This window comes from Agelaius tricolor, unplaced genomic scaffold, assembly GCF_023055355.1.
Source record: "Agelaius tricolor isolate 1412-34295 unplaced genomic scaffold, bAgeTri1.0.p SCAF_1, whole genome shotgun sequence".
NCBI classification, from domain to species: domain Eukaryota; kingdom Metazoa; phylum Chordata; class Aves; order Passeriformes; family Icteridae; genus Agelaius; species Agelaius tricolor.
This window is the reverse complement of record NW_027269261.1, coordinates 32,242,632-32,266,450: the sequence shown is the minus strand read 5'-3', so window position 1 is coordinate 32,266,450 and position 23,819 is coordinate 32,242,632. Positions and strand designations below refer to the sequence as shown.

Sequence of the window (23,819 nt, the reverse complement as noted above, 5' to 3'; positions counted from 1 at the left end):
GAACTTTTGCATGTTGTGGAAAGTTCCCTGAAGAGTATAGAGAAGAAAGGGACAAAGAAAACTGTAAACATGTTAGAAAGTCTTAGCAGCAAAGGGAACTGAAGTTGCAATCTATTCTTGGTAATAGGTTATAGGGTAAATATGTAATAGGATAATATCTAAATATTCCATGAAATACCAAAAGCTTTGAAGCATCAATTAAATTATGATCAAGTCTTTTGTATCCAAAGTATAAATCAAGCTGATGAATTTACACCATATCTAATAGTGTTTCTTTATATATTTAGTGTAATCTCAAAACGGGATCAAGAGGTTTGTCTAGCAGAGAGCCACATTAAACAGAAGTGCTTGAGCTATGAGTGTGCTACCTGCCTGTCAGATATGGCTGTGGCAAAATAAACGTGGTAGATCATAGCCACATTTATTAACTAGATCATAGTTTTATGTCCTTGGCAAATCTGATTTTGAGCTCAGTGACATGGATAAGTTTTAGCTTGGGCATGTATCTAATTGTATATTTAGGGTCATAGGGAACACTGGGGTTTTCATAGACAGAATAGACAGGAGAAAAGGCAAAGAATTTAAACAATGAATTGCCTATTACCCCTGAAAAGGTTGTTTTGAATGAGTGACTTTTATGTGATCATAGTCTGCATTTTAATGCCCCTGAAAAAGAAAGGCTACAGTTTTATTATTGGAAGGAAATTTATCACATTTTTATAGTGAATTTATGGCTTTTGCAATATAAATCCAACTGTATTCTTTCTGAAGGTTGAGCTGAGTCTTGCTCCTCTTAAAGACTGTGGCAAAATTGTTATTATACGCAGAGGCATTTTCAAAGCCAATAGCAAATTCAATACCAAAGAAAGGTGGGTAGCCAAGAAAGGCAGGAGCAGATGGGCAGTTTGCCATCAGTATAAAAATGGGGAACGTGAGAAATGTCATAGATCATGGCTCATACTGTGACTTCAATCTGCCTTGGGGAGTGCTAGCAAATGTGGTGGCTATTTAGGAGGTAAGGACAGCCCCTTAGAGCAACCCTCTCCCCAGTGACTCCTTACTGAATGTAACAAGTGTGGGGAGCTTACTGCAAAGCAAGTGTCATTTTTAGTGATAGAATATTTTAGTGTGTTTGTGGACATTTCTGTCTGTAATGCATGCACATGCACATCTTTAGGTCAAAGCTGCTATGAAATTTTGTCCTTTGCTGTTTATTTAGAATACATATTCCAAGCATCTCTGCTGTATGTTTGGGGAGTTAGGTTGTAGTGAGGTCTGTGCATCTTCCCTATATCTCTCCATAGATACAAGAAAAGGGAATTTTGACCCTAGATCATTAGGCTCTCTCTGTGAAATTTGTTTGGATGTAGTCTGGACAGCACTGAGGACTTACAAAACTGAACTGTATTAAGTATTACTGCTTGACTTTCATTGCAATTGCAATTTTTTAATAAAAAAATAGTTGTGGGTTTCTATTGTAGCTCTTGATGTCTGGCAAGGTTTCAGTGACCAAGAAAGTTTGGGAACTCTTACATGCTTTTGATATACAATGACATTTGCCCAGAAATAAGCTCTGTAGGACATATATGTGTACCCATACATATCTCTTAGAATGGCAGCAAAAATATCTATTGATTTCCATGGCTACCAGTAGTTCATTCAGTGCATGTTGGTCAACAAAATTAAACTTTTTTTTAGTTTATGGGGCAAGGCTTTCTGTGTAACTGTTTTTGTGGAAATCTCTTAATAGATTAATATGGAAATAAATTCCTGTAATTAAAAAGTAATCTCTACACAGACATGAAGGTGGAGTATCAATCAGCTGAAAATATGAGCAGGTGTGGCCTTTCATATAGCTTCTGCAGTAAGTCTGTTTTGTCCTGTTCAAATATTGTCTGTTATCCCAGAAAAAAATAAGAATAGTTTATTTTGAATGTGCTGTGGAAGAAGCACATACCTATTGTATATATACCACTGGAGATTTTATTAATTTTTTTTATAAATAGCTAGGAAACCAAGAAAAGCAATTATAGTTGCATTTCCTATACCGAGGGAATCTGGATGTGAAGAATTATGGGAATCACTGTTGTCTCAACAAGTGTGTACAGGGACACATGGTGACACAGAGTAATCTGAAAATGTTACCAGTTTATACTATCTGAATTTGCTATTTTTGAGAAGTAGAGTATCTATGTACATTGCTAAAAATTATACTTGTTAAAATATTACACATTCAGAAAACAAATATGGACCCAATTTTACTTGAATTTCATAGGTTATTTTACCAGAATACACAGTAAACACTGTATTGATTTTTATTCATATGGAATATATTTAAGCCTTAAGCAACAAATGCAAAAAATATTAAGACTAAGGTTTTTTTTTGTAAGTACAATGTGAATGTGTTACAAAACTACTGCTTTCAGGAAAAAACTTAAAATGCAAATTAATATAACAGTGATCTGCATACCTCCAATTGCTTCCAAAATGCTAAAAATTAGTTACCATTTTGCTGCTCTCTGAGAAATGAGGACACTTCCATATTTTGAGACCTCCTTGAACATTATTTTATGAACATTTCTGATAGTGTGGCAAAATAAATGCAGATGTCTGTGTAAATTTTAGAGAACCTAAGAAAATGCCTACTTTTTTCAGTGAAAGCTTCTAATAAATTGTTGATACTCCTAGATTGGGAATGAGTCTGTCACCCTGAGACTGAAATTTCAGAGATAAATCTCTTTACCTTTCTCTGGATGCTTTGCTGTGTTAAGGCCTGATACTGTATTGAAAACTTAAGCTGCACTTTACTTTTCAGCTTAGAAAGGGCTTGGAAGGTATTGTAAGACAAACCTGTGCCCATAACAATTTTCATCAGTTGATAGCCTGCCATAAGAGGCTTTTTTCCAGAAAATTTAGTTTCTTTTCCTCCTGAGAAAGTATTCCCAAAGAAGTTCGTTGTCAAAAAAGAAGGGGAAGGGATAAAACACCTGCACCAGAAAAATATTGGACTTCAGAGTAGGATGAAAGGTGATAATGGTTAGTGGCACTTTTTGGCATGCAGTCACTCATTCTTGGAACTCTGTCTGGTCCATCAACATCTCTGTGGTGAGGTGCAATACACCTCCTCTGCTTTCAGGAGCACTGAAACCTCACTGAGGGATTTCTACCACCACCATGTCAAATTGCAGCATGGCTGTTTTATATTCAAGGTTCATCTTCATCTCTCTCACTATTTTTACTTTTTTGAGATTCTCTGCTACAGAACTGAGAATAAGAAGACAGAATTTCACTGTACCTTCATTCCATGTTCTATTTTACAGAATAATTAAAATTCCAAATTGGCAACCATTAAAAAAAAATCTGTAGTGATTGCCTACTTTAAAACAATAATAAAACTAGATGCACATTCAGCTAGACCAGAATGTTTTATGGTTTTCATGGAAACAGCCATCTCCCTGGATAGATATTTTAATTAATTTATTTTTAACCAGTAATGTATGTTGGATATCATATTTAATCTCTAAGATTGTCTTCCTATTGAACTGAGACTTTTGTGCTCATGTAAATATGTATATTCATGTGCATTCATAGTTTTCCTTCTGAATAGCTTCTAAATTCATAGGTTGACTTAAACATTATGTAATACAAAGAAGGAGTTCTTCCAGACATTTTCAAGTCAGATGTCATGATATTTGAAGGTGAGATGAGGAAAGATATTCTCTGCCACCTAGTAATGGGAAATGTTTTACATAACTGGGCTGTGTTTTATCTAGTTTTTCGATTACTTGAATGCAAAAAACATTGAAAGACAAATAGAAATGAAGGAAGCCAAGTTAACATTTTTTATGTCTGCCCAGTCAGTTATAATGTTGATAGATTACCCTTATATATCTTGTTGAGGAGATTTTTATTTTTAAAAATGATTTTATTTATCCTATAAATAGACTAAGAAAAGAAAAATAAATATTTTGACTCGATAGTAGAACAATAGGCAATGAGCTCAATTCAGTTGAATGCTATAGTAATATATTAAACAAAGAAAAGAGGAGGACAAAGCCTTTTCCACAAAGGTGGCAAATGAGAAAAACAAGCTGTGAAATAAAACCTGACAAAATGCTGTAAATCAGGACACCTTGATATCTCAACATACCAGAAGGAATCTGACCTTATTAATATGGAGATAAGGCAGCACAGGAAGGGCAAACAGTGGGGAGCATTTCTGCTGGTAGAAGAGGTATCTGGTAATTCCAGTGAGGGGTGAAAAGTTAATCTGAGTACAGTAGTTTTCACTCTGCTACTGCAGAAACCTGGTTGCAGCTCTCTCTAGAAAAATAATCTCTTTGATCCTTCAAAACTAGATCCTGCTGGTGCTGATTTTTTTGTTCTCCCCTCCAGATACCTATTATCTTCTGCTGGTTCTGAGACCTGGTGTCCATGTTGTGCAGTTTTGCCTACACTGTAAGAAGGCAGAAACATGTAAGATGGCAGAATAGAGTGGGGGCTTGTTAGTTGGAGTGAGACAGTGACAGCAATGAATTTTTTTTTGCTGTTTGGCGAAACAGGGAAAGGGGAAAAGATGAATATAGCTGAAATAGTGAAAAAAGAAAACATCCAGAACAATTTACCTTGCCCAGTTAACTTGATTCTTTTACCTTTATCTCCTCAACCCATAATGGTGTGTGTCAACTCCAGTAGGAGTAGAAAAATACTTCTATAACAATGAAGACAGATCTGGAACAGATATCACACAGAAAGAGACTATGGTAGAGGGAGGTAGAAGATGGAGGTCTTAAATGCCTGATGCTGTTTGTTTCTTGTCTTTATTTCTCTTGATGCTCTTTTTTGTTTGCTTGCTTGGTATATATTCGTGTGTGCTTATAAATTTATTGTATTTGTAAATATTCAAATATTTGTTCATTTGTTGCAATTCAGGGAAGCTGAAGTCAATATGGCAGTCCCATCTTTACTCATAATATTATCTATTACTCAACCAGTAAAGGAAATTTCAGTGAAGTGGAGTTACTTAAAATATAGTGTGAACACTGTCATTTAATTCAAAGACAGAATTCTGTAGGATAAAAACCATGGCACCTAAATTACCTCTTGAGTCTTTCACAGGAAAGAAAGCATAGATCGGATACACTTAATCACTATAATTAACTAGTTTACCTTTATATCTCTGATTAGCTGGAGATCATAAGCCTCTGTTTTCCTTTATATCTCTTTACAGTAGAATATATATATTCCTATTGTGAATGTCACACTGGTTGTGCTCTTTGTGACAATGGAATTAACTTCTTGGCCAGATGGCAAATCTATTAGTTCAATATGTACTTGCAGTGTAGTTATAAATTCAGAATGAGCTAAAATTAAATGCTTCCCATATGAGATAATTTCTTTTTCTGAACTTGTGTTAATTTATAACATAGTTAATAGAACTTTTTCTTTAAGTGTATCTTGTCAGAATGAGTGAAAGCAAACTTTAAAGGAAAAAAATGTATTTGAAATATTCTCAATTTGCAGTTTACACTTTATGGAAGAGAAACCAGTAATTTGTGATTTATATAACAAATTTGTTCGTATGTCCAGGTTCAGTTGCACCACCTGCCCTTGACTGTAGAATTATGGCTTTATAAGAACTTAATGTGATAATGCTGTAATTGATGGTAGATGCATTCTTAGCCTGTTCCAATCACGGGATTAAATGCTAAAATCTCATTGAAAAGCTTTAATATAATGTATTTTACCTTGTTAATTTGGATAAGATGACACATACTCTAGGTAGAGTGATGAATTTGTAATTCTACAGAACTGCACTTGAGCTCAAATTTGTGTCTAACATGATCCCTGATGGAGTCTATTTTTAGTTTTTTTTTTTAGTCTTTTTTTTGGTCTTGTCTTATTTTGAAAGTATCTTAGCAAAACAAAGCTGTGTGCATGAAGCTTCAGCAGACTGTACATATGATCATTTAATGTGCCAAAAAGGATATATGCAAACACTGTGAATAAACTTTCTTCATTGCTTTAAAATTTCACTTAGTTTCTCTTAAAGCTTTATTAGTAGCACTGTTATATAAAACACACTCTTGAAAGAAAGTGACTTGTAGTTGAAGCTATGCTGTCAGCATCTTGCATTACTTAACTGAGTACATTACTAGAATTTTTTTCTACAGTTACTGATCATAGAAAAGTAAATTATAGTTAACTTTGAACATAACGGAGGCATTTCCATTTGTAAATTAAAGTATTGTAATGTAATGTAATTGTAATGTAAATTAGTGTAAATCAGTGTATTCATCTGCATAGAGTCTGGTCTGCCTTCATGCTGCTACTTTGCACTGCCTACTTCTAATTTCTCTTTGTGATTTAGAGACAGATTTATGTTGGGTGTTAATGGTCATTATTACATGTCTGTTTTTGTGTATAAATATACATATTTAGGAATATAGATATATACAAAGACACAGACACCCAAATTGGTAACTGTTCTGAAACAGGAATCTGCATTATGCTCTCTGATTTCAGGAAATATGGCAACATGTGGGTAAGACACACAGAGATGTTTTGGTGCTTTTTGACTGCCTCAGTGATATGGAGTGATCTGTCACAGCCATGCTTCCACTGATATCATTAGGTTTACTGTATTTTCTTTCCTTAGCACATAAAAATTTATTTATCATGTGCTCAGAAAATAGCTGCCCAACATTTTGCTAATCTCCTTGGTCAGGGAGTCTGAAACTCTTTGATGTTGCAGTGGTAAATGCCATGGTTTGCCAGAGCACACTCTGTCCTGTCCTCTGTTCTCAAATGCTTCCTGTCCTGTATTCAGCCTGTTTAAATATACTGAATATCTGGACGTTAACATCTAAACAGGTTGTCTCTAGGCTGGAATGTGCCTTAATAGCATGGCAGGGTTATTGTTAAAATTTAGAATATTTATAGATGTTATAACAACTATGTTCTAAATGTTTAGAACATTTATTGCTCCTTTAGGAGCCTTCCCTGAAAAGCTAAAGCTGTCTTAGTTACTGCAGTCCTGCCTAGTTTGGTGCAGAATTATGCTGCCAGAACAATATGTATTAGAGTGATCAAGAGGAATTGGGATGAAATCACTCTGGAATCATTGTAGCCAATGGACACTTCTGTGTTCTAGCTCACTTTTATATTAAAAAGCGACCAAATGAAAATAAAAGCTGAAATAAAATCTGAAATAAAAACATGACTTCAAGTACTTCAAATGTGGGATGTCCTCCCTTTTCTGGTGAGACATTTAAAATTAGTCTGAAATAGCTAAGAGGAAAAGTTTTGAGCATGTTTAACCAGCAACTAAGAAAAAACAATTTTCCCCTTTTTGACTTAGAACGTTCTGTTTAATTTTCATAGAAATATAGTTAATCTTTAGATTAAAAGTTGAATGTGTACAATAAACAATTCATTCCACAAGAGATTTAAGAAATTCTTGAGTCAGAGTTAGAAGAAAAATGTGATTTTGATGAATGCAAGCAAAGTATGGAAAAGACAGTATTACTGTAGACTATTTTTTTTCCATCTGTTGATTTTGAAAACAAGAGAATTGTTGGCTAGGGACAGATGCAGTATGGCAAGTTACTGCAACTGCTTGTTTTGTGTCCATGGAAAATTCTGATTTTTATAGATTCTGATATTTCCATCTAGTTTTTCATTAGGAGTTAAGACTGTCAACATCAAAATTAAACGTGGTGTTGAGAGAAGTAGGCCTACAATTCAGAGTAGGGCTTTCTAACTGCTTGGTTTGCATGCTGTAGACTCCAGAAAGATACATAGAGGGTGTAAAATTTGAAAGAGCATTTTCTGCTAGAAATTTGCCTTCTACAATCTAGGCCAGTCTTTTTATCATTTGCTATATACCCCCCAGCCAGCTGTCCTCTGATGATTGTAATTGATTTTAAATGGACTGTTCTGCAATATATTAATGATTTACATCTTCATGTAGTTATTAATTTCATTCTTTCTCAAAATACTGCCTTATGGGATCCAGCTCTTTATGGGAAATAATAGACCAAATGTTTGTTTGCTCAGTTATTAGTTGCTGGGTTTCACCTGATTTCTGAAGAGTTCAGTTTTTAATTATATTTGTGAAATAAAGTTATACATAGAAAGTCTATCTGTACATAAAATATGCAATAAATTAAAGTACTGTATGTGTAACACAATTTTTTGGTTCTTTTTTTGTTTGGTTTTGTCCTGGTGAAATAATGGCTATAATGCTAGCTGTGGTAGGAGTCCTTACTTAGAGGGTTCTGGTTTAAAGACACACAAATCTTTTAGATTTGAAAAAATCAAAAAAATAGAAATAGAAATCTTATGCTGTTTTTTCATACTAATGAAGTATTAATAATCTTCTGAATTGGCTGTTCAGGCCAGGTTCAGATTGTTCAATACCTTATTTCTTTTTCTGTTTTCAGGAGACACTAGATTTGAGTAGAATGTTATTTTTAGGGTAGACAATGGCCTTTTTTTGACATTGCCAAATTATAATACTGCCATACATTATGCTGAAGGCTGAGTCGATATATCATGATGAGAAGTCAGGGCCCAGTTTCGGGAAAATGGCGCATGAACACTTCAATGTACTCAGGCTTTTCACCCCTTCTCTTATGCCAGTTTTGGTTGACAAATTGCATCAGAGGTTACTTGGTTATGTGCTGGAAACCTTTTTTCTTACAGACATCACGTTCTGAATGTTAATGTCTTTCTGCAGTATAGAACCCTGTGTGGAGGAGGTCCAAATAAGTAGCCTCTAAAGCCCTGGATTTCTTCCAAAGTAGTTTATTGGTTTTCTATTTATAGCCATGTGCCTGTCCATGTGTTATGTGCCTGAGCTGTTGGATCAAAGGTTTGTTCAGACAGCAGTGAAGCCAAGGCAGCTGCTTCATTGTGTGTGTGCTCAGGGTCCACAGCCCCCTGCCCAGGGCAGGGATTCTTCCCACCCCTGTTCCACGAGGCTGTTTGCTGCTGAGCCCTGGGTGTGGGGGAAGGCAAACCTTTGGACTATCTTTCTCTTGGCAGAGGCTCTTATTTGTGTCTTTCTCAGCCAAGTCTACCTGCATATGGATCTTCTAAAATTTCGGAGATAATTACATTATATTAATCTTTCTATATAAATCAAATACAGATTCAAAATACACTGGGCAGACAGGGAGACTGCTGCACAGTGTGTCTTCTTGCTTGCCTGGAAAACACATTAAAGGATATGTTCTTTGGAGTATTAGTTGGTGATTCTCTTGTTTCAGTGGTTAAATATGGGACTAAATATTTACTGTTGGTTCTGATTTAAACTGTCTGCATTCAGTTTTGAAAGGTAAACAAAATACACCAACTTGAAGTAGAGACTAAGGATTATTTTTGCCTTGCATGCAGCTCAGGCATTATAGCAGGATGCAGAGATCTAAGTCAACACAATGTGACATGATCAGGTTGTTCTCTGCTATAACTCTTGATTCCTTCTGTGGAAAAATGGAACTATTTAAGAATGTAGAAAATATATTCTGCAGCTTGGACTCAGGGCGTGTCTAGCCCTGTACTGTGTGCCTACCAGTGGGCACTGGAATGTTTCCCATCATCTCTAGCAGAGGGCACATCCCAGCCTGTTTTCTCTAGCATCTGATGAGGATGTATTTTTGAAAGCTTTGTCTAATCTCTTTTTAAACCTCCTGCTGCTGTTTGCTTTCATGGCCTCCTGTGGCAACAAATTCCAGATGCTTAATATCGTCTTCATAAAAAAGTACTTCATCTTTTTGAAACTTAACTCCTGAAGTTTCAATAAACATCCACGATTCTTGGAATTGTAGTACTTGGTGCATAATTCTGCCTTCACTATATCTGATATTCATGTGTAGCTATTGTACCCCTTGGTCATATTTCTTCTTCTCTCCAAACTATGGACTCCTGCCATTTTTTGGTCTGTCTTCCTAAAACACCTGTTCCAGCCTGTTAATAGTTTTGGGTATTCTTTTTCCTAGTATATGTTCAACTATTTCCGTATATGTGCAACTGCTTAGTCCTACCTGCTTGTAGCTCTTTTCCTTTATCGAAGTTTATCCTGTTTTTGTTGACATACTCTCTAAAGAGTCAAGAACATTTTTAAATTTTAACCTGGTCTTCAATTTGTTCTGCTTTGGTTTTGATTGAAAACTTCAAAAGAACTTTTCATTTCTATTCCAGAATTTAGATTGTTAATGAGCAAAACCAGATACAAAGCAGAATCCTCTGAATCCATTCTAAATGCAGAATCCATTCTGCAAAATGTCCTCCCATTTTTTCAATGAGCTTGATTTTTCAGTTTTACACCTCTCCTGTGATAACCTGGACATAGTTGCTGTGGTTTGCAAGAAAGTTTTTAATAAAGGTGAGAGTATACATTATTTTCAGGTTCTCCAGCAGGACAATAGGGCTTGTGACTAGGAAAGATAGAAATCAGACTTGATCAATGTGACTTTTGCATGACAAAGCTTCTTACCTTCTACATATCTACATATTTTTTAGAGACTGAAGCTAGAACAACTAGCTTTTTGTTTCCCAACCTCTACTGTCCGATCACCCCTTTTTCTTGAATATGGGTGGCACTTTTGCTTTTTCCAGGCTTCTGATACTTCACTCAGGCTTGTGAGTTTTCAGAGCTGAGTCCTAAAGGTTCTCTGTTAGTTTCAGCCACTACCCTAAATATCCAAGGATGAAACTAACTAGGTCCAGCCAAATTAAAAATACTTAACTTACCTCAGCAATCTGTTTCTTTTAAAGAGGATTTTAAGTGTTGATTTGCATTCATCATACTAGGTGGGAGATTCAAGGCTGCAATGAAGAGTATTAGTGTATGCAGATTCCAGATTAAGGGGAAATAGTATTTATAGTAATGTTTCTCTCTAATAAACACACATGATCAAGGGTCATCAGGAATGATTGCTAATTCTTCAAGTCCAGTTTCTTGCTATCTTTGGCAGGTGTATTGCAGCACCCCATAGAAGCCGACTCATGAACAGCTCTTTAAGGGCTGTCGAGCAGTTATGGGTGTTGCAGATGAGTGCTTCTGTTGTCACATTTGTGTTCACGGGTGTTGCAGGAAAGGGCAGACTAATGAAATGACCAAAGATGTGAAAGCCTGCCTCTTAGAGCCTGTATTAGTGTGGTGTATAGGTGTTGCCTTCTTCAGTCTGTAAATAGGTATAAAAAAATGAAGCACAAGTTCAAAGCCATGACATGTTTTGTTATGTAGTCAGTTTTATCAGTAGATGCAGCAATAGCATTGCAATTTCATGGCTCCTTTTTTGGGAGAAGACATTCTTGTACTGCGTTGGAGAAAGAATAAATTCCTGATTAAAATCTCAGTCTCAAAGAAATGCCTGTTGTTTGTGAAGAAACTGAAAGCTTCAGGAGCCAGTGAAGTGTTCTTAACAGCTTTTGAGCAATGTGAGTGCAGTAAAGATGGAGGCCTTTTTCTTGCTCTTATTCTCAATTCTGCATGGGTATCACAGGCTCTGATAAGCTATCCTTTTTCTTAATAATAAACAAGCAGGTCCTTCCCAGATTAAACTTTAGTCTGAATGGTACTGTACTGAATAACCATTGTGCAGATTTTGGCTTTTCTTCTCACTCTCTCCCTAGAGGTATAACAGCATGAAAAACCCCCATGCTTTGTTTTAGTAATGCAGTGTTTTGGTGGATTTATTTTAACTTAGGTATTGTTTAAGCTAGTTGACCAGGTGAAAGAAACACATTTTACTCACGGTATTTTTGATAGTCTTTGTTCCTGCAGGAGTTTCTTTTCCAATCTTCCTTAAGCCCTGAACAAATCTTTCTCTCATGCAACAGAATTTCTTGCCCATCAGTACAGTCAGACTTGTAGGGGGTCTAGTCCCGGGCCTCTTAGCATCTATAGCAGCCTTTAAATATGTAAAAGAGAGAATTAAATGCTCTGTTCACTGTTTTCCATGAGTACTGGAAAGAAAAAAAAGAGTTGTTGCAGCATAAGATACTTAAGTTAGGCATCAGTCAGGTGCTTAGATATGGGATGGGGTTGCCTGAAAAGACTACAGGATCTCTTTCAACTCTGGATTTTTGAGGACAGGCTAAACAAATATCTGTTGGAATTAATATTTGTATAAATTAACTCTGTATATGGACAGATGGACTGCATAAGTTTTAGAGACCCCTGTATTCTGTGATTAAGGGTTGAAGACTGAAAGCCTGAACGCTGAGGCATTTTCCAGAGGAAACAGAAGGATAGGTCTGAAAAGCTCAGAGGGATCCCAGTTGCCAAGGGGATGCGCAACAAGACAGCATCAAACAAAGAGTCTGCCCAACACCACCAACACAGGGATCTGAGGAGGAGCCCAGCAGGTCCCTTCTAGCCTGTCAGTGGTGTGAGCTCGTTGATTTTGGGGTTCTTTCATGATGCCTGCTATTCCTCACACATAGATGCACACAGAGGCATGCATGGATGGTACAATAGAGCAGGGACATGGTCTATCCTAATCTGTTTCAAATAGGAAAAGGTTATTTGAAAATGGTCAGCTTTATGGCAAATTGTGTGAAAAGAAAGATTCATTACTGTTGTGAAAAGACTTGTTTGATGCAAGTAGGTGTTTTTTATACTTTCTTTTCTAGTATAAATATGAATTTTAATGTAAACATTTTCCAAACATTAATTTATAATGTAATATATAGATTGAAAAGCAATGAAAAAACCTGCCACTCAGCAGGAATAAGTTCAACATGAATTGTGAAACTTTTTAAAATCTTCTTTACTCTCTTTAATTTTTTTTTTACTGGTCTTTACTTGACCCTTCCGACCTGTGACTGAAAATATAGAGTTAGGAGAATCACAAACTTGTAATTTTTGCTTTATTTTATTTACTGTTTTGTGCTATCCTTAGTTCAAAGAAAAACTACTGTAGTCACAGGGGGGTTTTTGAAAGTTGATTTAGAAGGTTCCCTATGCTATTTGTAACCATACTGTTAAGCTGGTACTTAGTGAAAAGTGAGATAATTAATCCATTATACTTGCATAATATAAAGGATCTGTGAAATAAGAGCAGTAAAATAGGTTTGTGTGGTTCTGTCTTTATTTTGGTGCTGGTAGAATAGCAGTGTTCTTACTAATAGTACTAAGCTTGTGCTGCTCACAGTGAGCAGTACTCACAAACTGCAGAGCTTGACAAGCTATATCCATGAAAGAACAGTGATTTAAACTTCATACAATTTTCAACTACAACACAGGAGTCGAGAAACCTTGAATATATTCCCCAAAATTATGTGGAATGGAAATTAATGTTTGATTAGGAGGATCCATTCAGAATTATTTTGACCTTCTAGAAATTGCTGCCATAAGATTTCCTGGTATTTAACTTTAAGCATTTGTTGCTTCTGCCCTTTTTCCCCCACATCCCCTCCTCCTTGTGGTACCGTATGATTTTTGGTACTCTGTAGATTTTATATTGATTTGGCCTTCAAGCTTTAAGCAGGCTGAGAGGTTTCCAGAGGTGTGTTATGACTTACAGCTCTGTGGCCACCTTTCAGTGAAGCATTGCCTGCTGTCTCTGTGAGTACTGGCCCAGCCTCGAAGGTTGACGTGGTCCCTGCTGGCCCAGTGGTCCCACTACTGTCTGTGGTTGTTGTGCAGCTTGCATGGCAGCGTGACAAGAAGATGGGAGTTACTCCCTGGAGCAATAGCATGAAGTCTTTCACACCATGTGGCAGCTAGGATGCTTGTGCTACAAATTTATCCTGAGTAACTCAAAATTAGTCCCAGTGTGTAGAATGGTGGCAGTTAGCCTGATTTGGGAGGAAAAATCCCTATCGTTGTGAGCCCTGCTGGGTCACATCCCCTGCTCCTAGGGACTAGAAAACGAGCCCAGGCTCTTTTTGGCTCTTTTTGGTTTGCTGGTTATGGGAGTAGCTTTGCTGCCTTGCTGCCATGGTGATACATTCAGTGCATGGAGGAACCTGCATCAAAGAGTTCCTGCGAGTGCACTTGCAGTACTGCAAAAAACTGCATGAGACAGTGGTCATCCTAACAGCAGTCTGAAGTGTCCTGATGAAGAAATGGCATACAGCAGTGTCCCAGACCTGAATGCCTGCTTTTCTTTGGCTGTTCTTTGTTTTTCTTGCTAGCAGTATGATGCAATGAGAGTGTTGAACAATTTTCTCCTATGTCCCACTGTGCAGCCTTAGTTCTGGACACCCAGGTGCAGTAATTTACAACTCTTTTCAAATGTTGCCATGATTCTACCTAGCAGCAGGGGAAAAAAAAACTTTCCAAATTTATTTCTTTAATGAGTTAGTTTTGTTATGGGTGAAGAACATTTTCTTATGCTGAATTCTGGTAAGATTTTAGTTACTATAATAGAAATACAGATTTAAACATATATTTGAAATGTATAAAAGCGTCTAATATGCATTATATTTAAAATATGCTTATAACCTGAACCACACATTTAGTATTACTGTTACAGGCTACATTTGTCACTAAATTTCAGATTAGTTTTTCCTGTTTGTCTGAAGTTGTTTGCTGTGTTTTGTTTTTCACAGACTGAAATAAAGTGTTTATATCTGATTTATTCTGAAATAAAACATAAGCATATTTCTCCTGAGAAGTACACTAGCTATGAAGTATTGGAATTTTTTCTTATTTAAAAAAAGAGTTAGACCTTTTCTTCAGGTGTATGGGAAAATGTTCTTATTACTCTGAAACTTGTTGCTTCTTAAACAAAATATCAGGAACAATGGAAATACTGTGAAATTGGTTATCAGCTGCAAGTGTGATGTTGTTTCCTTTCCCTTACATTTTTCATGCTTTCCCACTTTCCCATTCCTTTATGAGGCCTTTTCCTACATGTGACATTTTAATTATGGAGCAATAATGAAAATTAAGAAAATGACTATCACAACAGAAGTTAGACATTGATGTTTTTATATTTGGATGTGGTCTTGTTTAAATTTATTTCAGCAGGAAATTGCACGGTATATTTGTTTGAACATTTGGTTTCAGAATAGAAAATACTTTATCCAGCTATGTAAATTGCATGTCAAGAGACTGTCTTTAGGAGATTTCACATTTATCTAGGGGGCTACCAGCTGCATCTGATTTATTACTGCAAGATTTCATAAGGTAGTGCTATGCCATGTTTAATATTTAATCTGAGATGTGAAGGGCATTGCCTATTGTACTGAGCAACAGTTTCCCATTGTTTCCTTGAATCCCGTTTATCATCTGTGAATGTGTTCTGGATTTTGTTTTTGTGTTCATTATATTATAGATATTGTGGGGCAAGGACTTCCCAAAGTGTCTGAGTGGCTGTGACAATCATAGTGACAATGTCAGGTACTTTTTGTAGCAATAGAAAAAAAAGACTTTGCTCTTCAGTCTTCTTGCAATGACATGTTTTATCTGAACTAAACACAACAGAACTTTTAAGTGCCATCCCAAGTGTGTACTTTACCTGTGAGCCGCAATCAGAAAATACTTAGTTAATGTAGGAGTCATTATTTTAATGCATAATGCTTTCCTTGTGGTACAAACAGAAAGCAGTTTGAATTATGAATATTATTTGTGACATGAATTATTAAACAGTATCTGAGAGATTTAAAATACATCTCAAGGTGATACATGAAGGACAGTTTTGAGAGTGTTTTCATCTTGAGGTGTGTTTCATGTTGACAGCTATTGCAGTAAGGTCTTCAAAGAAATTTAGATCTTATGTAAAAGTTTCAGAGTCTCAAGTCGTTGACTAGAATGTGCTCATGCCATTAAAACTTTTTTAATCTTAATCTCTTTCAGTCCCAGCAAAGATGCATTGTGATCTTTGCACTGGTATGCTGCTTTGCAATTCTGGTTGCACTGATATTTTCGGCAGTGGATATTATGGGAGAAGATGAGGATGGACTCTCAGAAAAGAACTGTCAAAATAACTGTCGGTAAGAGGTAACAAACAAAACTTCTCTTTTGGGGTGGAAAGGAACATATGTGTGTTACATAAGGGCATGAAGTAATTGCCATGGTCCTGTGGTGTTATTGGGAAAAGTAGCTAACAGAGGAAGAAAATAGTTTCTCATTTTAAATTTTTGGTTTTGGAGGTTAGTTTAACAAAATTAAAGCACACTTTTTGAAGTTATTTTTGGTGGTGTGTTTTGAGCAAGACCCTTGTGTTAGATCAATTATTTTGTAAGCCTGAGCCAAAGCCCATTAAGTTTCAGTAATTGAGTTCGGAGGTGGATCACATAGTTCCCAGTTCTTTCGTGTCTATTTCTCATCAAGAGCGCTCCTTTCTTTCTTTCTTTCTCCAGAAAGGTCACAGATGCCTTTTGACCTAAGATTGCTGTCCCTTCTATGTAGGGGGAGCTTTTCTATTTCCTGTTTGATGCATTCCTGTTATAGACATAGCGGCTTACCTGTGAGCTGTAAAGGAAATTAGTGATATGATCAGAACGATGAGTGTTGACAGTGTTGAATTAAGATTTGCCTCAGATGCCTGCCATAGCTGTGTATATCCTTTAACTTTTGGTTCTGTTAGTTTTAAGTAAGTGATTAGTTTTTTAAGCCTTTCATTTCCTGACTGTGAATTTCATTTTGCTGCTCCTCACTGTCAGCTTCCTCCATTAATTGGTTCATTAGTGATGACCAGTGCTTTTCCTGGGTTGTCTTCTGGGCCTCTTCTGTCCGCCAAGCTGATGGAAAAATCATTTGTAGGCAATGGCTGGGTATACATTGGGTAGGAGCTAATTGACATTTGCATTTTAGAGTAATTTATGAAAGATTAATGTTTCTTTGAGCTTTTGATCCTTATTTCTGTTATTCTTTGTTCATTTTGTTTGTGCAGACTCTTTAGGGACAGTACCTTTTTATGCTGCACCTGTTACATTACAGACAGCACTAATTCAGAATCCGGAAAAATTTGTAATGTCTTTTTAATTATAATGGAGTTTTTAAAATATTGTTTGCATGCTACTTAAGAAACAAACAAAAAAAAAACAAAAAACAACAAACCAAAAAAACAACACAAGAGGATTCTTTAAATCTGTATCTCCTTCCAAATGGAATATAGGTGCAGCATCAGGTAGCTTTGTCCTGAAACCAACTGTCCATCTGGCACTTTTTGCCATAATTGTTTTTAGGTTGTGTTTTGTTCACTTCATTGTATTCCTACAGGTCTGGGCAGGCTTCTGATATCTTCTCTGAATTTTCTAGAGCTGAACCAGCTTTCCTTTCCTCATCAAAGTCTTAAGTGTCTTTTACTGTGAGATGTTGCCTTCCAAAATTTTTGAAGATACTGCATGTGTCACCTCTACACCCACTGTCTTCATGTGTGAATCTTTGACAGAACTAGGTCAGATGAGGGGAAAGCCTTTCTGCTCATTGGCTTCAGTGCGCTGCACACGACTTCAACACAGTCAGAAACTACTGCACCATGTTTCCTCTTAGTTGTATCAACTCATGGTTCCCATTCTGTTCTGGGTAGCTGTGTAGGCCTAACCAAGGAAGGACTTCACCTTCTTCACTTTTAATTCTTCAAAGGAGAAAAAAAAAAATCAGAGTAGAAGTGATACACAGTACTAAGAAAAACGGGGATATTCATTTTTTTCCGTGTGAGGGATTGATTTCTTCTGTTTGTTTGTATGGGTTACAGCAATCTGCTTTTCCAAAGAATACTTACATTTGCTCAGTGTTCTGTTGGTTCACATGTGTCCTCTAACACAATCTTCTGGATTGTGTTAGAGGAGCCTGAGACTAAATTCAGCCCCTTGACTTTAAACATAAGAGTCAATTAAACTGCTCTGCGTTTAGAGGCTAAAAGTGAGCCCAGAGCCCAGCTCTATTTTAAGGTGCCTTTCACAGAGTGATCCAAGTGCGTGATCTAGGTACTAATGCCTGAACCAGAAGGCACATAAATGCTGTGTGTACAAACTGCCGAAACCAGTTCTAATAACAGTATCCAAGTGCTGGCAGCTGCTACCTGCTAACATTGAGTCCTTCTCTACATGATAAAACTGGGGTCTTTTATGTGTTAAATACATCACAGAAGTGTCACATTAGCTGAAGTGTCACAAATCAATGTCTGCCAATGGCATATATTTAGTACTTGGGCTAAGCACTTTTAATAAGACAAGAGTTACTGAATTCTTACATTTCTGCTGCGTGAGTATTTTCCCTGGCATTCAGGAAGAGGTGCGTACTTTTGCAGGCTGTGCTGACACAGAATGGTAATAGACGATTTTTAAACTTTTTTTATAATGAAATGTTTGTCAAATATAAGTTTATATGCCTGAGCCTATAACTCTTTTTTTGGTTTTAACTGATTGAATTTGTGAAGAATGTTGATGGGAAAGGATGCTGTGGATTTGAGAAGAACTTTGCTGATGGTTTTTAGTGGCTGTTTTCTTTGGAAAATTTAATTTCTGTGTTTTTTGTTATAAAGGAAAATACACCTGAAATAGAACTGTGGTCTAGAAAATTTCCCTGGCTAGAAAGTTTTGGAGCTTGTGTGAAAAAATAGAATTTTAAAGAGAACGTAAGAAGACTTTTTAGAATCTAGAGCTTTTGCCAGTGATGTTTTCCAGTAAAGCTTATATCTCTCTTTGTTGTTGTGATTGGATTGTTCAGGAACACAAATGCAGCTTTTCTGATCTGCTTGTAATTCATCATGAGGCTCCTCCTCTATAAACCATTCCTTAATTACATGGGGAATACTTACTGCATATGTTCCCAAAATGACCTTACTCTTTATTGATGTATTTATTTCTCTTGGGGGCTTTGTAACAAAAATAAGTCAGGGAATAGGAAATCAAGCTTTTTTGCATATCTTCTCTGATTGCCGGAGAGATTGATGCTACCCATCCTATTAAAAGGAATGTCAACGGATTGAAATTAAAGGAAAAAAAAGTAGCAGTGACAATGAAAATTTGGGGCTTTGCAGTTTGTGCTCGGTATGCGATGGAAATTATTCTCTTGAGACATCCACAGTAATGTTGTTCAGCAGCCCTGATGGATGAGACTGGTTAAGAGGATATGCTTAGCAGTCTGGGAATGTTGCCTGTCTTGCTGTGGGTCCATTAGACACTGAATCTATAAAATTAGATTATTGTAATTTGAAAATAGTACATTTTAATGGCTGATCTATTGTGAATAAATCTTGGCTAGCCTCTGATGTAACTCTGTGTCAGTTAACACTTTCTTGACTTTGTTGGAATTGACTAATAAACTCTAAAAATTGCAATTTGGGAAACAGAAGAAATTACAACTATTAAGAGATTGTCTCTGCTATCCAAACAATTTGAACCAAGGTTGTTTTGATTTATTAATGGTAACTTGAGCTGTTCAAGGCTCAACTTGAGCCTCTTCTCCTGCTTGTTGGTGCTGATAGGCATGCTAGGGGTCCTACAGAGTTTGCACATGCCCTTGGTTATCCTTGTCTCACTGGCCTTGCCAATATCCATTGAAGCAGTGGTAGCAGCTGGCATAGCTTCTACCTCTGGCTGTGGTTTTGGCCCTGTCTCTTGAGAGGGACTACAGAACAAGGAAAAAGGGGAAGCAGTGGTAGCTACTTTCCATGCTTACCAAGCTAAAACTAAAACTGTTGTCATGATTTTTTTTTTCACTATTGCCTTACTCTGATGATAATTGGAAGGATTTTCTTGCTTTCTGTTTGTGTGTGTTTTCAAGGCAGATTCTGTCTTGCATTCTGTTCCAGTGATGCTGGTTTGGTAATTTCTCTTCTCCTCAGAGTCATATATAATGAAGGCACTTGCTCTTTTGTGTTTGGATTTACATTGGAAGAATTTGCTGTTGTTTATGACAGGAGTGGCAAAGCCTATTTAGTTCACTTCTTAATTGTAGGGAGGCTTTGACCAGTCCTGCCCTATAATAAGTAGGCCATGATACCTGAGCAATGTTTGTGATTTCTTTAGGTATTTTTTGGATTGTTTTGGATAAGGATTGGTATCCTGGAGAGGAGCTGAATCTTCCTGTCGATGGGCAAAGCTTTAGAATTCAACAGTACCCTGCAACACTGAATTTTAGAGATTAAATCTAGTTGCATACAATAATTAGTTATATTGAACAATTACTGTGTGTTGCATGCATTGCTTTCAATTTCATTAGATGATTATTCTCTGGTTGTGAAAGAGGGCCCACAATTGATTTTTTTCTGTTGCTTTATAAATCTTTCTTTCAACTACTCTGCTATTTCACTGAGTAGGGTTTTGCAGCACTGTTAAATAAGCATACTGCAGCACATGCTTACAGTCATTTACCTTGGAAGTGCTTTGCCCCTGGCTTATTGTGGAGGAGATTTTCTGTGTGCTGCGTGGGTTCTGAACATAGCAAGGTTTATATTGACTGGTTTCTATTTAATAAACAAACTATGACAAGCATAATAGTTAAATGTCTAAACAGAACAAGATGCTCAGATTTTGAAAAGCCTGTTAAAGAGCAACTGAAGATTTCTATTTACAAAACAACTACTCCACTTGGCATAAAAATGCTTTCTGTCAACATGATGGACTAGAGCATCAAGTCTATCCTCAGTCAGTTTGCAGACACACCAATCTGAGCAGGAGTGTTGATCTTCTGGAGGCTCTGCAGAGGAATCTTGAGAGGCTGGATCAATGGGCCAAGGCCAAAGGTATGAAGTTTACTAAGGCAAAATGCTGGATCCTGCCCTTGGGTCACAACAATCCCTTGCAGCCCTGCAGGATGGGGCAGAGTGGCTGGAAAGCTGCCCAGCAGAAAAGGACCTGGGAGTGCTGGTTTACAGCAGCTGAACATGAGCCAGTGTCTGCCCAGGGGGCCAAGGAGGCTGGTGGCATCCTGGCCTGTGTCAGCAGTGGTCTGGCCAGCAGGACCAGGGCAGGGATTGTCCCCCTGTGCTGGTGAGGCTGCACCTCGAGTGCTGTGTCCAGTTCTGGGCCCCTCACTGCAAGAAGGACATTGAGGTGCTGGAGAGGGTCCAGAGGAGGGCAGTGGAGCTGGTGAAGGGTGTGGAGCACCAAGTCCTGTAAGGAATGGCTGAGGGAACTGGGGTTGCTTAGTCTGGAGAACAGGAGTTTCAGGGCTGACCTTATTGCTCTCTTCAGCCACTTGAAACAGGCTGTAGCCCAGTGAGGGTCAGTCTCTGCTCCCACATGGCAAGTGGTAGAGGAAATGGCTTCAGGTTGTGTTAGGGGAGGTTCAGGTGGGATATTAAAAACTCTTTCTTCACTGAAAGGGTTATGAAGCATTGAAACAAGTTGCTTGGGAAAGTGGTAGAATCATCATCCCTGCAGGTATCTAAAAGAGATATAAATACAGGGCTCAGGGATGTGGTTTAGTGGTGAACAGGGTTAACAATGGTGCTGGGTTAATGGTTGGACTTTGTGATTTTAAGATCTTTTCCAGCCTTAACAATTCTAGGGTGACTGTTTTCTTCTCGGTTTTGGGTGAGAATGAGCTGTAAAACCTCCTAATTTTTCTGATGATCTCTATTTGTAGTAATTTTTATTTTTGCATCCAAAGAAGGAATGCTCTTTCAATTGAAGTTTCTTGGCTGGGCACTGCAAAGGCCTGATGTACCTCCTGCAAGTCTGTTCAACATCTGAAGCCAGGGAAGGAAATCAGGAATTCAACTTGCACAAGAAGTTCTGCTTATCCTACCTTTTATTTTTCATTTTTCAAAATGCATTTCAATGGAAAAAATAGTGTATTAACAGTTCGGTACCTGTACAGAGTACAATTTTTCTCCTGTGTTTTGGCACAAAATACAAAAAACAAAGGATTTTTTTTTTGTTTTGCATTTATTTTCAGCTATAGAGAGTGTCTTCACATTTAAAAAAATAAGTGGCAAAACTCATGATTGTGTAGATCTTTTTCTGTCTGTATTACTCCCAGTAAATAGTTCATAGTTAATTACATTGTATGGGCTTCCACTCATTTTATTCAAACACACAAACCTATTATTTTTCCTACTCTTTGTTCTGTTAGATTTAATTATTTTCTGTGGAGTTTAGGACAGAGGGCTTTAGAGTCTCCTTAAGGCAGCTTTTCCTGCCATGATACATGTTTCTTAGGATGTAAAACAGAGATTAGCATGTTTTGTGTTCTTGGAAATTACCTTTTAAAGTATGTGTTTATTTCTGCTTTTATGACTTAAAATTTGTGAATTGATATCAGAGAAAATGTTCCAAGCTAATAGAAATCAAATTCCAATTACTTTAAGGTTCCTAGATAATACAGGTGGGATAAAGGAGCAATTAATGTGTTAGAGTATCCTATCTCCTGTGTAGTTTGATGGAGCTTCTCTGTGATTAAATCTTTTTATTTTCTCTTTTTTTTTTCCTCTCTTTCTCCCTTCTCAGCTTAATTTTTTCTTTTCTCTTTTCACCTTAATGTCTTCAGAAGACTGAAATTACTTCATCCAAGCAGAACTCAAAAGATTTCTGAGGTAATTTTCTATGCCAGATTGTAAGGCTATACTAAACAGAGTTATTAAATGTAAAATTACTGGTCATACTCATGATCTTTAAAACTGATTTATGACATTTCAGAGATGTTTTTATTCTGCCTGGTGAGAATAGCCACCCAGCCTAATAAAGCTCCCTGATAAGTCGTTCTTCCTTTTGCTTGTGGGAAAGGCATTAAAAGTAGATAAAAATTGCAGTGGAGTCTGTCTGAATTCATGCTCCATTTCAGAGTGACTTGTTCGTTCAGCCAGAGCTGACTTTGCATCAGATCCTAGCAAGCACCTGTTCCAGTGACACCATTTATTTTTAATTGCTTCTCCACCCTCAGAGCAGTATATGAAAAAGATACTTATTATCCTGTCAGGTTACATTAGATGTATTGGGTTCTGCAGCTAATCCTAGGACAGCACTGCGTGTGTCCTCTGGGCTAGCATGATTTGATACTCATCAGGGGTGCAAGTGTACCTGGATGGATGATTTCTGTGACCTGCTGAGTAGGAGGCTGAGCCTGCCTTTCCGAGCACCATGGTGGTGTCGCGTTCAAGGGGAAGCAGGTGTGGTGCCTGCTGAAGCCCAAATCCTTGTGCAGAGCTGGTGGGCCTGGTGGGCTTGATCTGCCTCTGCTGTTCAGCCATGTGCAGCTCACTTTGCTGTGGTGACCCGAGGCTGCACCCCAAGGGCAGCAGCTCCTGGCATTAACGTCCTGCTGGGAGGCATCAGGGAGAGCTGCTGGCTGCGGTTTGCTAGGGCTGGTTGATCCAGATGCTCTTTACATGTACAGGGAGACAGCTTTTGGGGAAACGTTTGGAGGTTTTTCTTTGTTAGTCTGAAGATTTTCTTCCTGGTTTGTTTTCCTCTGAACATGTGGGTGAAATCTAGGTAAAGCCAGAGTCACCTCTCAGTGGTCTCTGGTATGGTGTCCATATGTCCAGGTCTCTCTATTTAGTCGGAGCATTGTTGTGAGTAACACTTCAGATACAGATGGCTCTTGAATGTTGCAAGGCTGCAAGATGTCAATCGCCTGTGTTAAGCAGGAAAGTATGAGTTTGCTTCCTTTATTCAATTTACCCACATCCAATTGTCCTGACCAAGGGTAAAAAATGCACTGGCGAAATGTTTCATTACCATTAGTATTTTTTCATTTTATGTTTTAGGGTTTGTTGTTTTTGTTTTTTTGTTTGGTTTTTTTTTTTTTCCCATAATTAATTTGCTTCCTGTCAACCAGACTGAAAAAAAAAAAATAATGCACAAAACCAGCTTTGGCATGTGCCAGATGCAGATCTATCATTTGTTCTATATTTAATGACCAGTCCTTTCCAAATAAGATTATTTCAAAATTATTATACAGCTGA

At 37.3% G+C, this 23,819-nt stretch overlaps 1 protein-coding gene across 4 annotated transcripts in view; it reads left to right on the top strand.

Annotated features, from left to right (window-relative positions):
- Nucleotides 1–23,819, top strand: part of PLD5 (phospholipase D family member 5) — a 176,509-nt gene that overhangs the window by 52,584 nt on the left and 100,106 nt on the right. For 2 of the 4 annotated variants that reach the window (XM_071428836.1, XM_071428844.1), the window contains exon 2: nucleotides 15,815–15,951. In XM_071428836.1, the coding sequence (XP_071284937.1) occupies nucleotides 15,815–15,951 (137 nt within the window). Of the gene's footprint in view, nucleotides 1–15,814; nucleotides 15,959–23,819 lie in introns of those variants that run through there. The other 2 variants (XM_071428853.1, XM_071428863.1) reach the window with 2 other exon arrangements.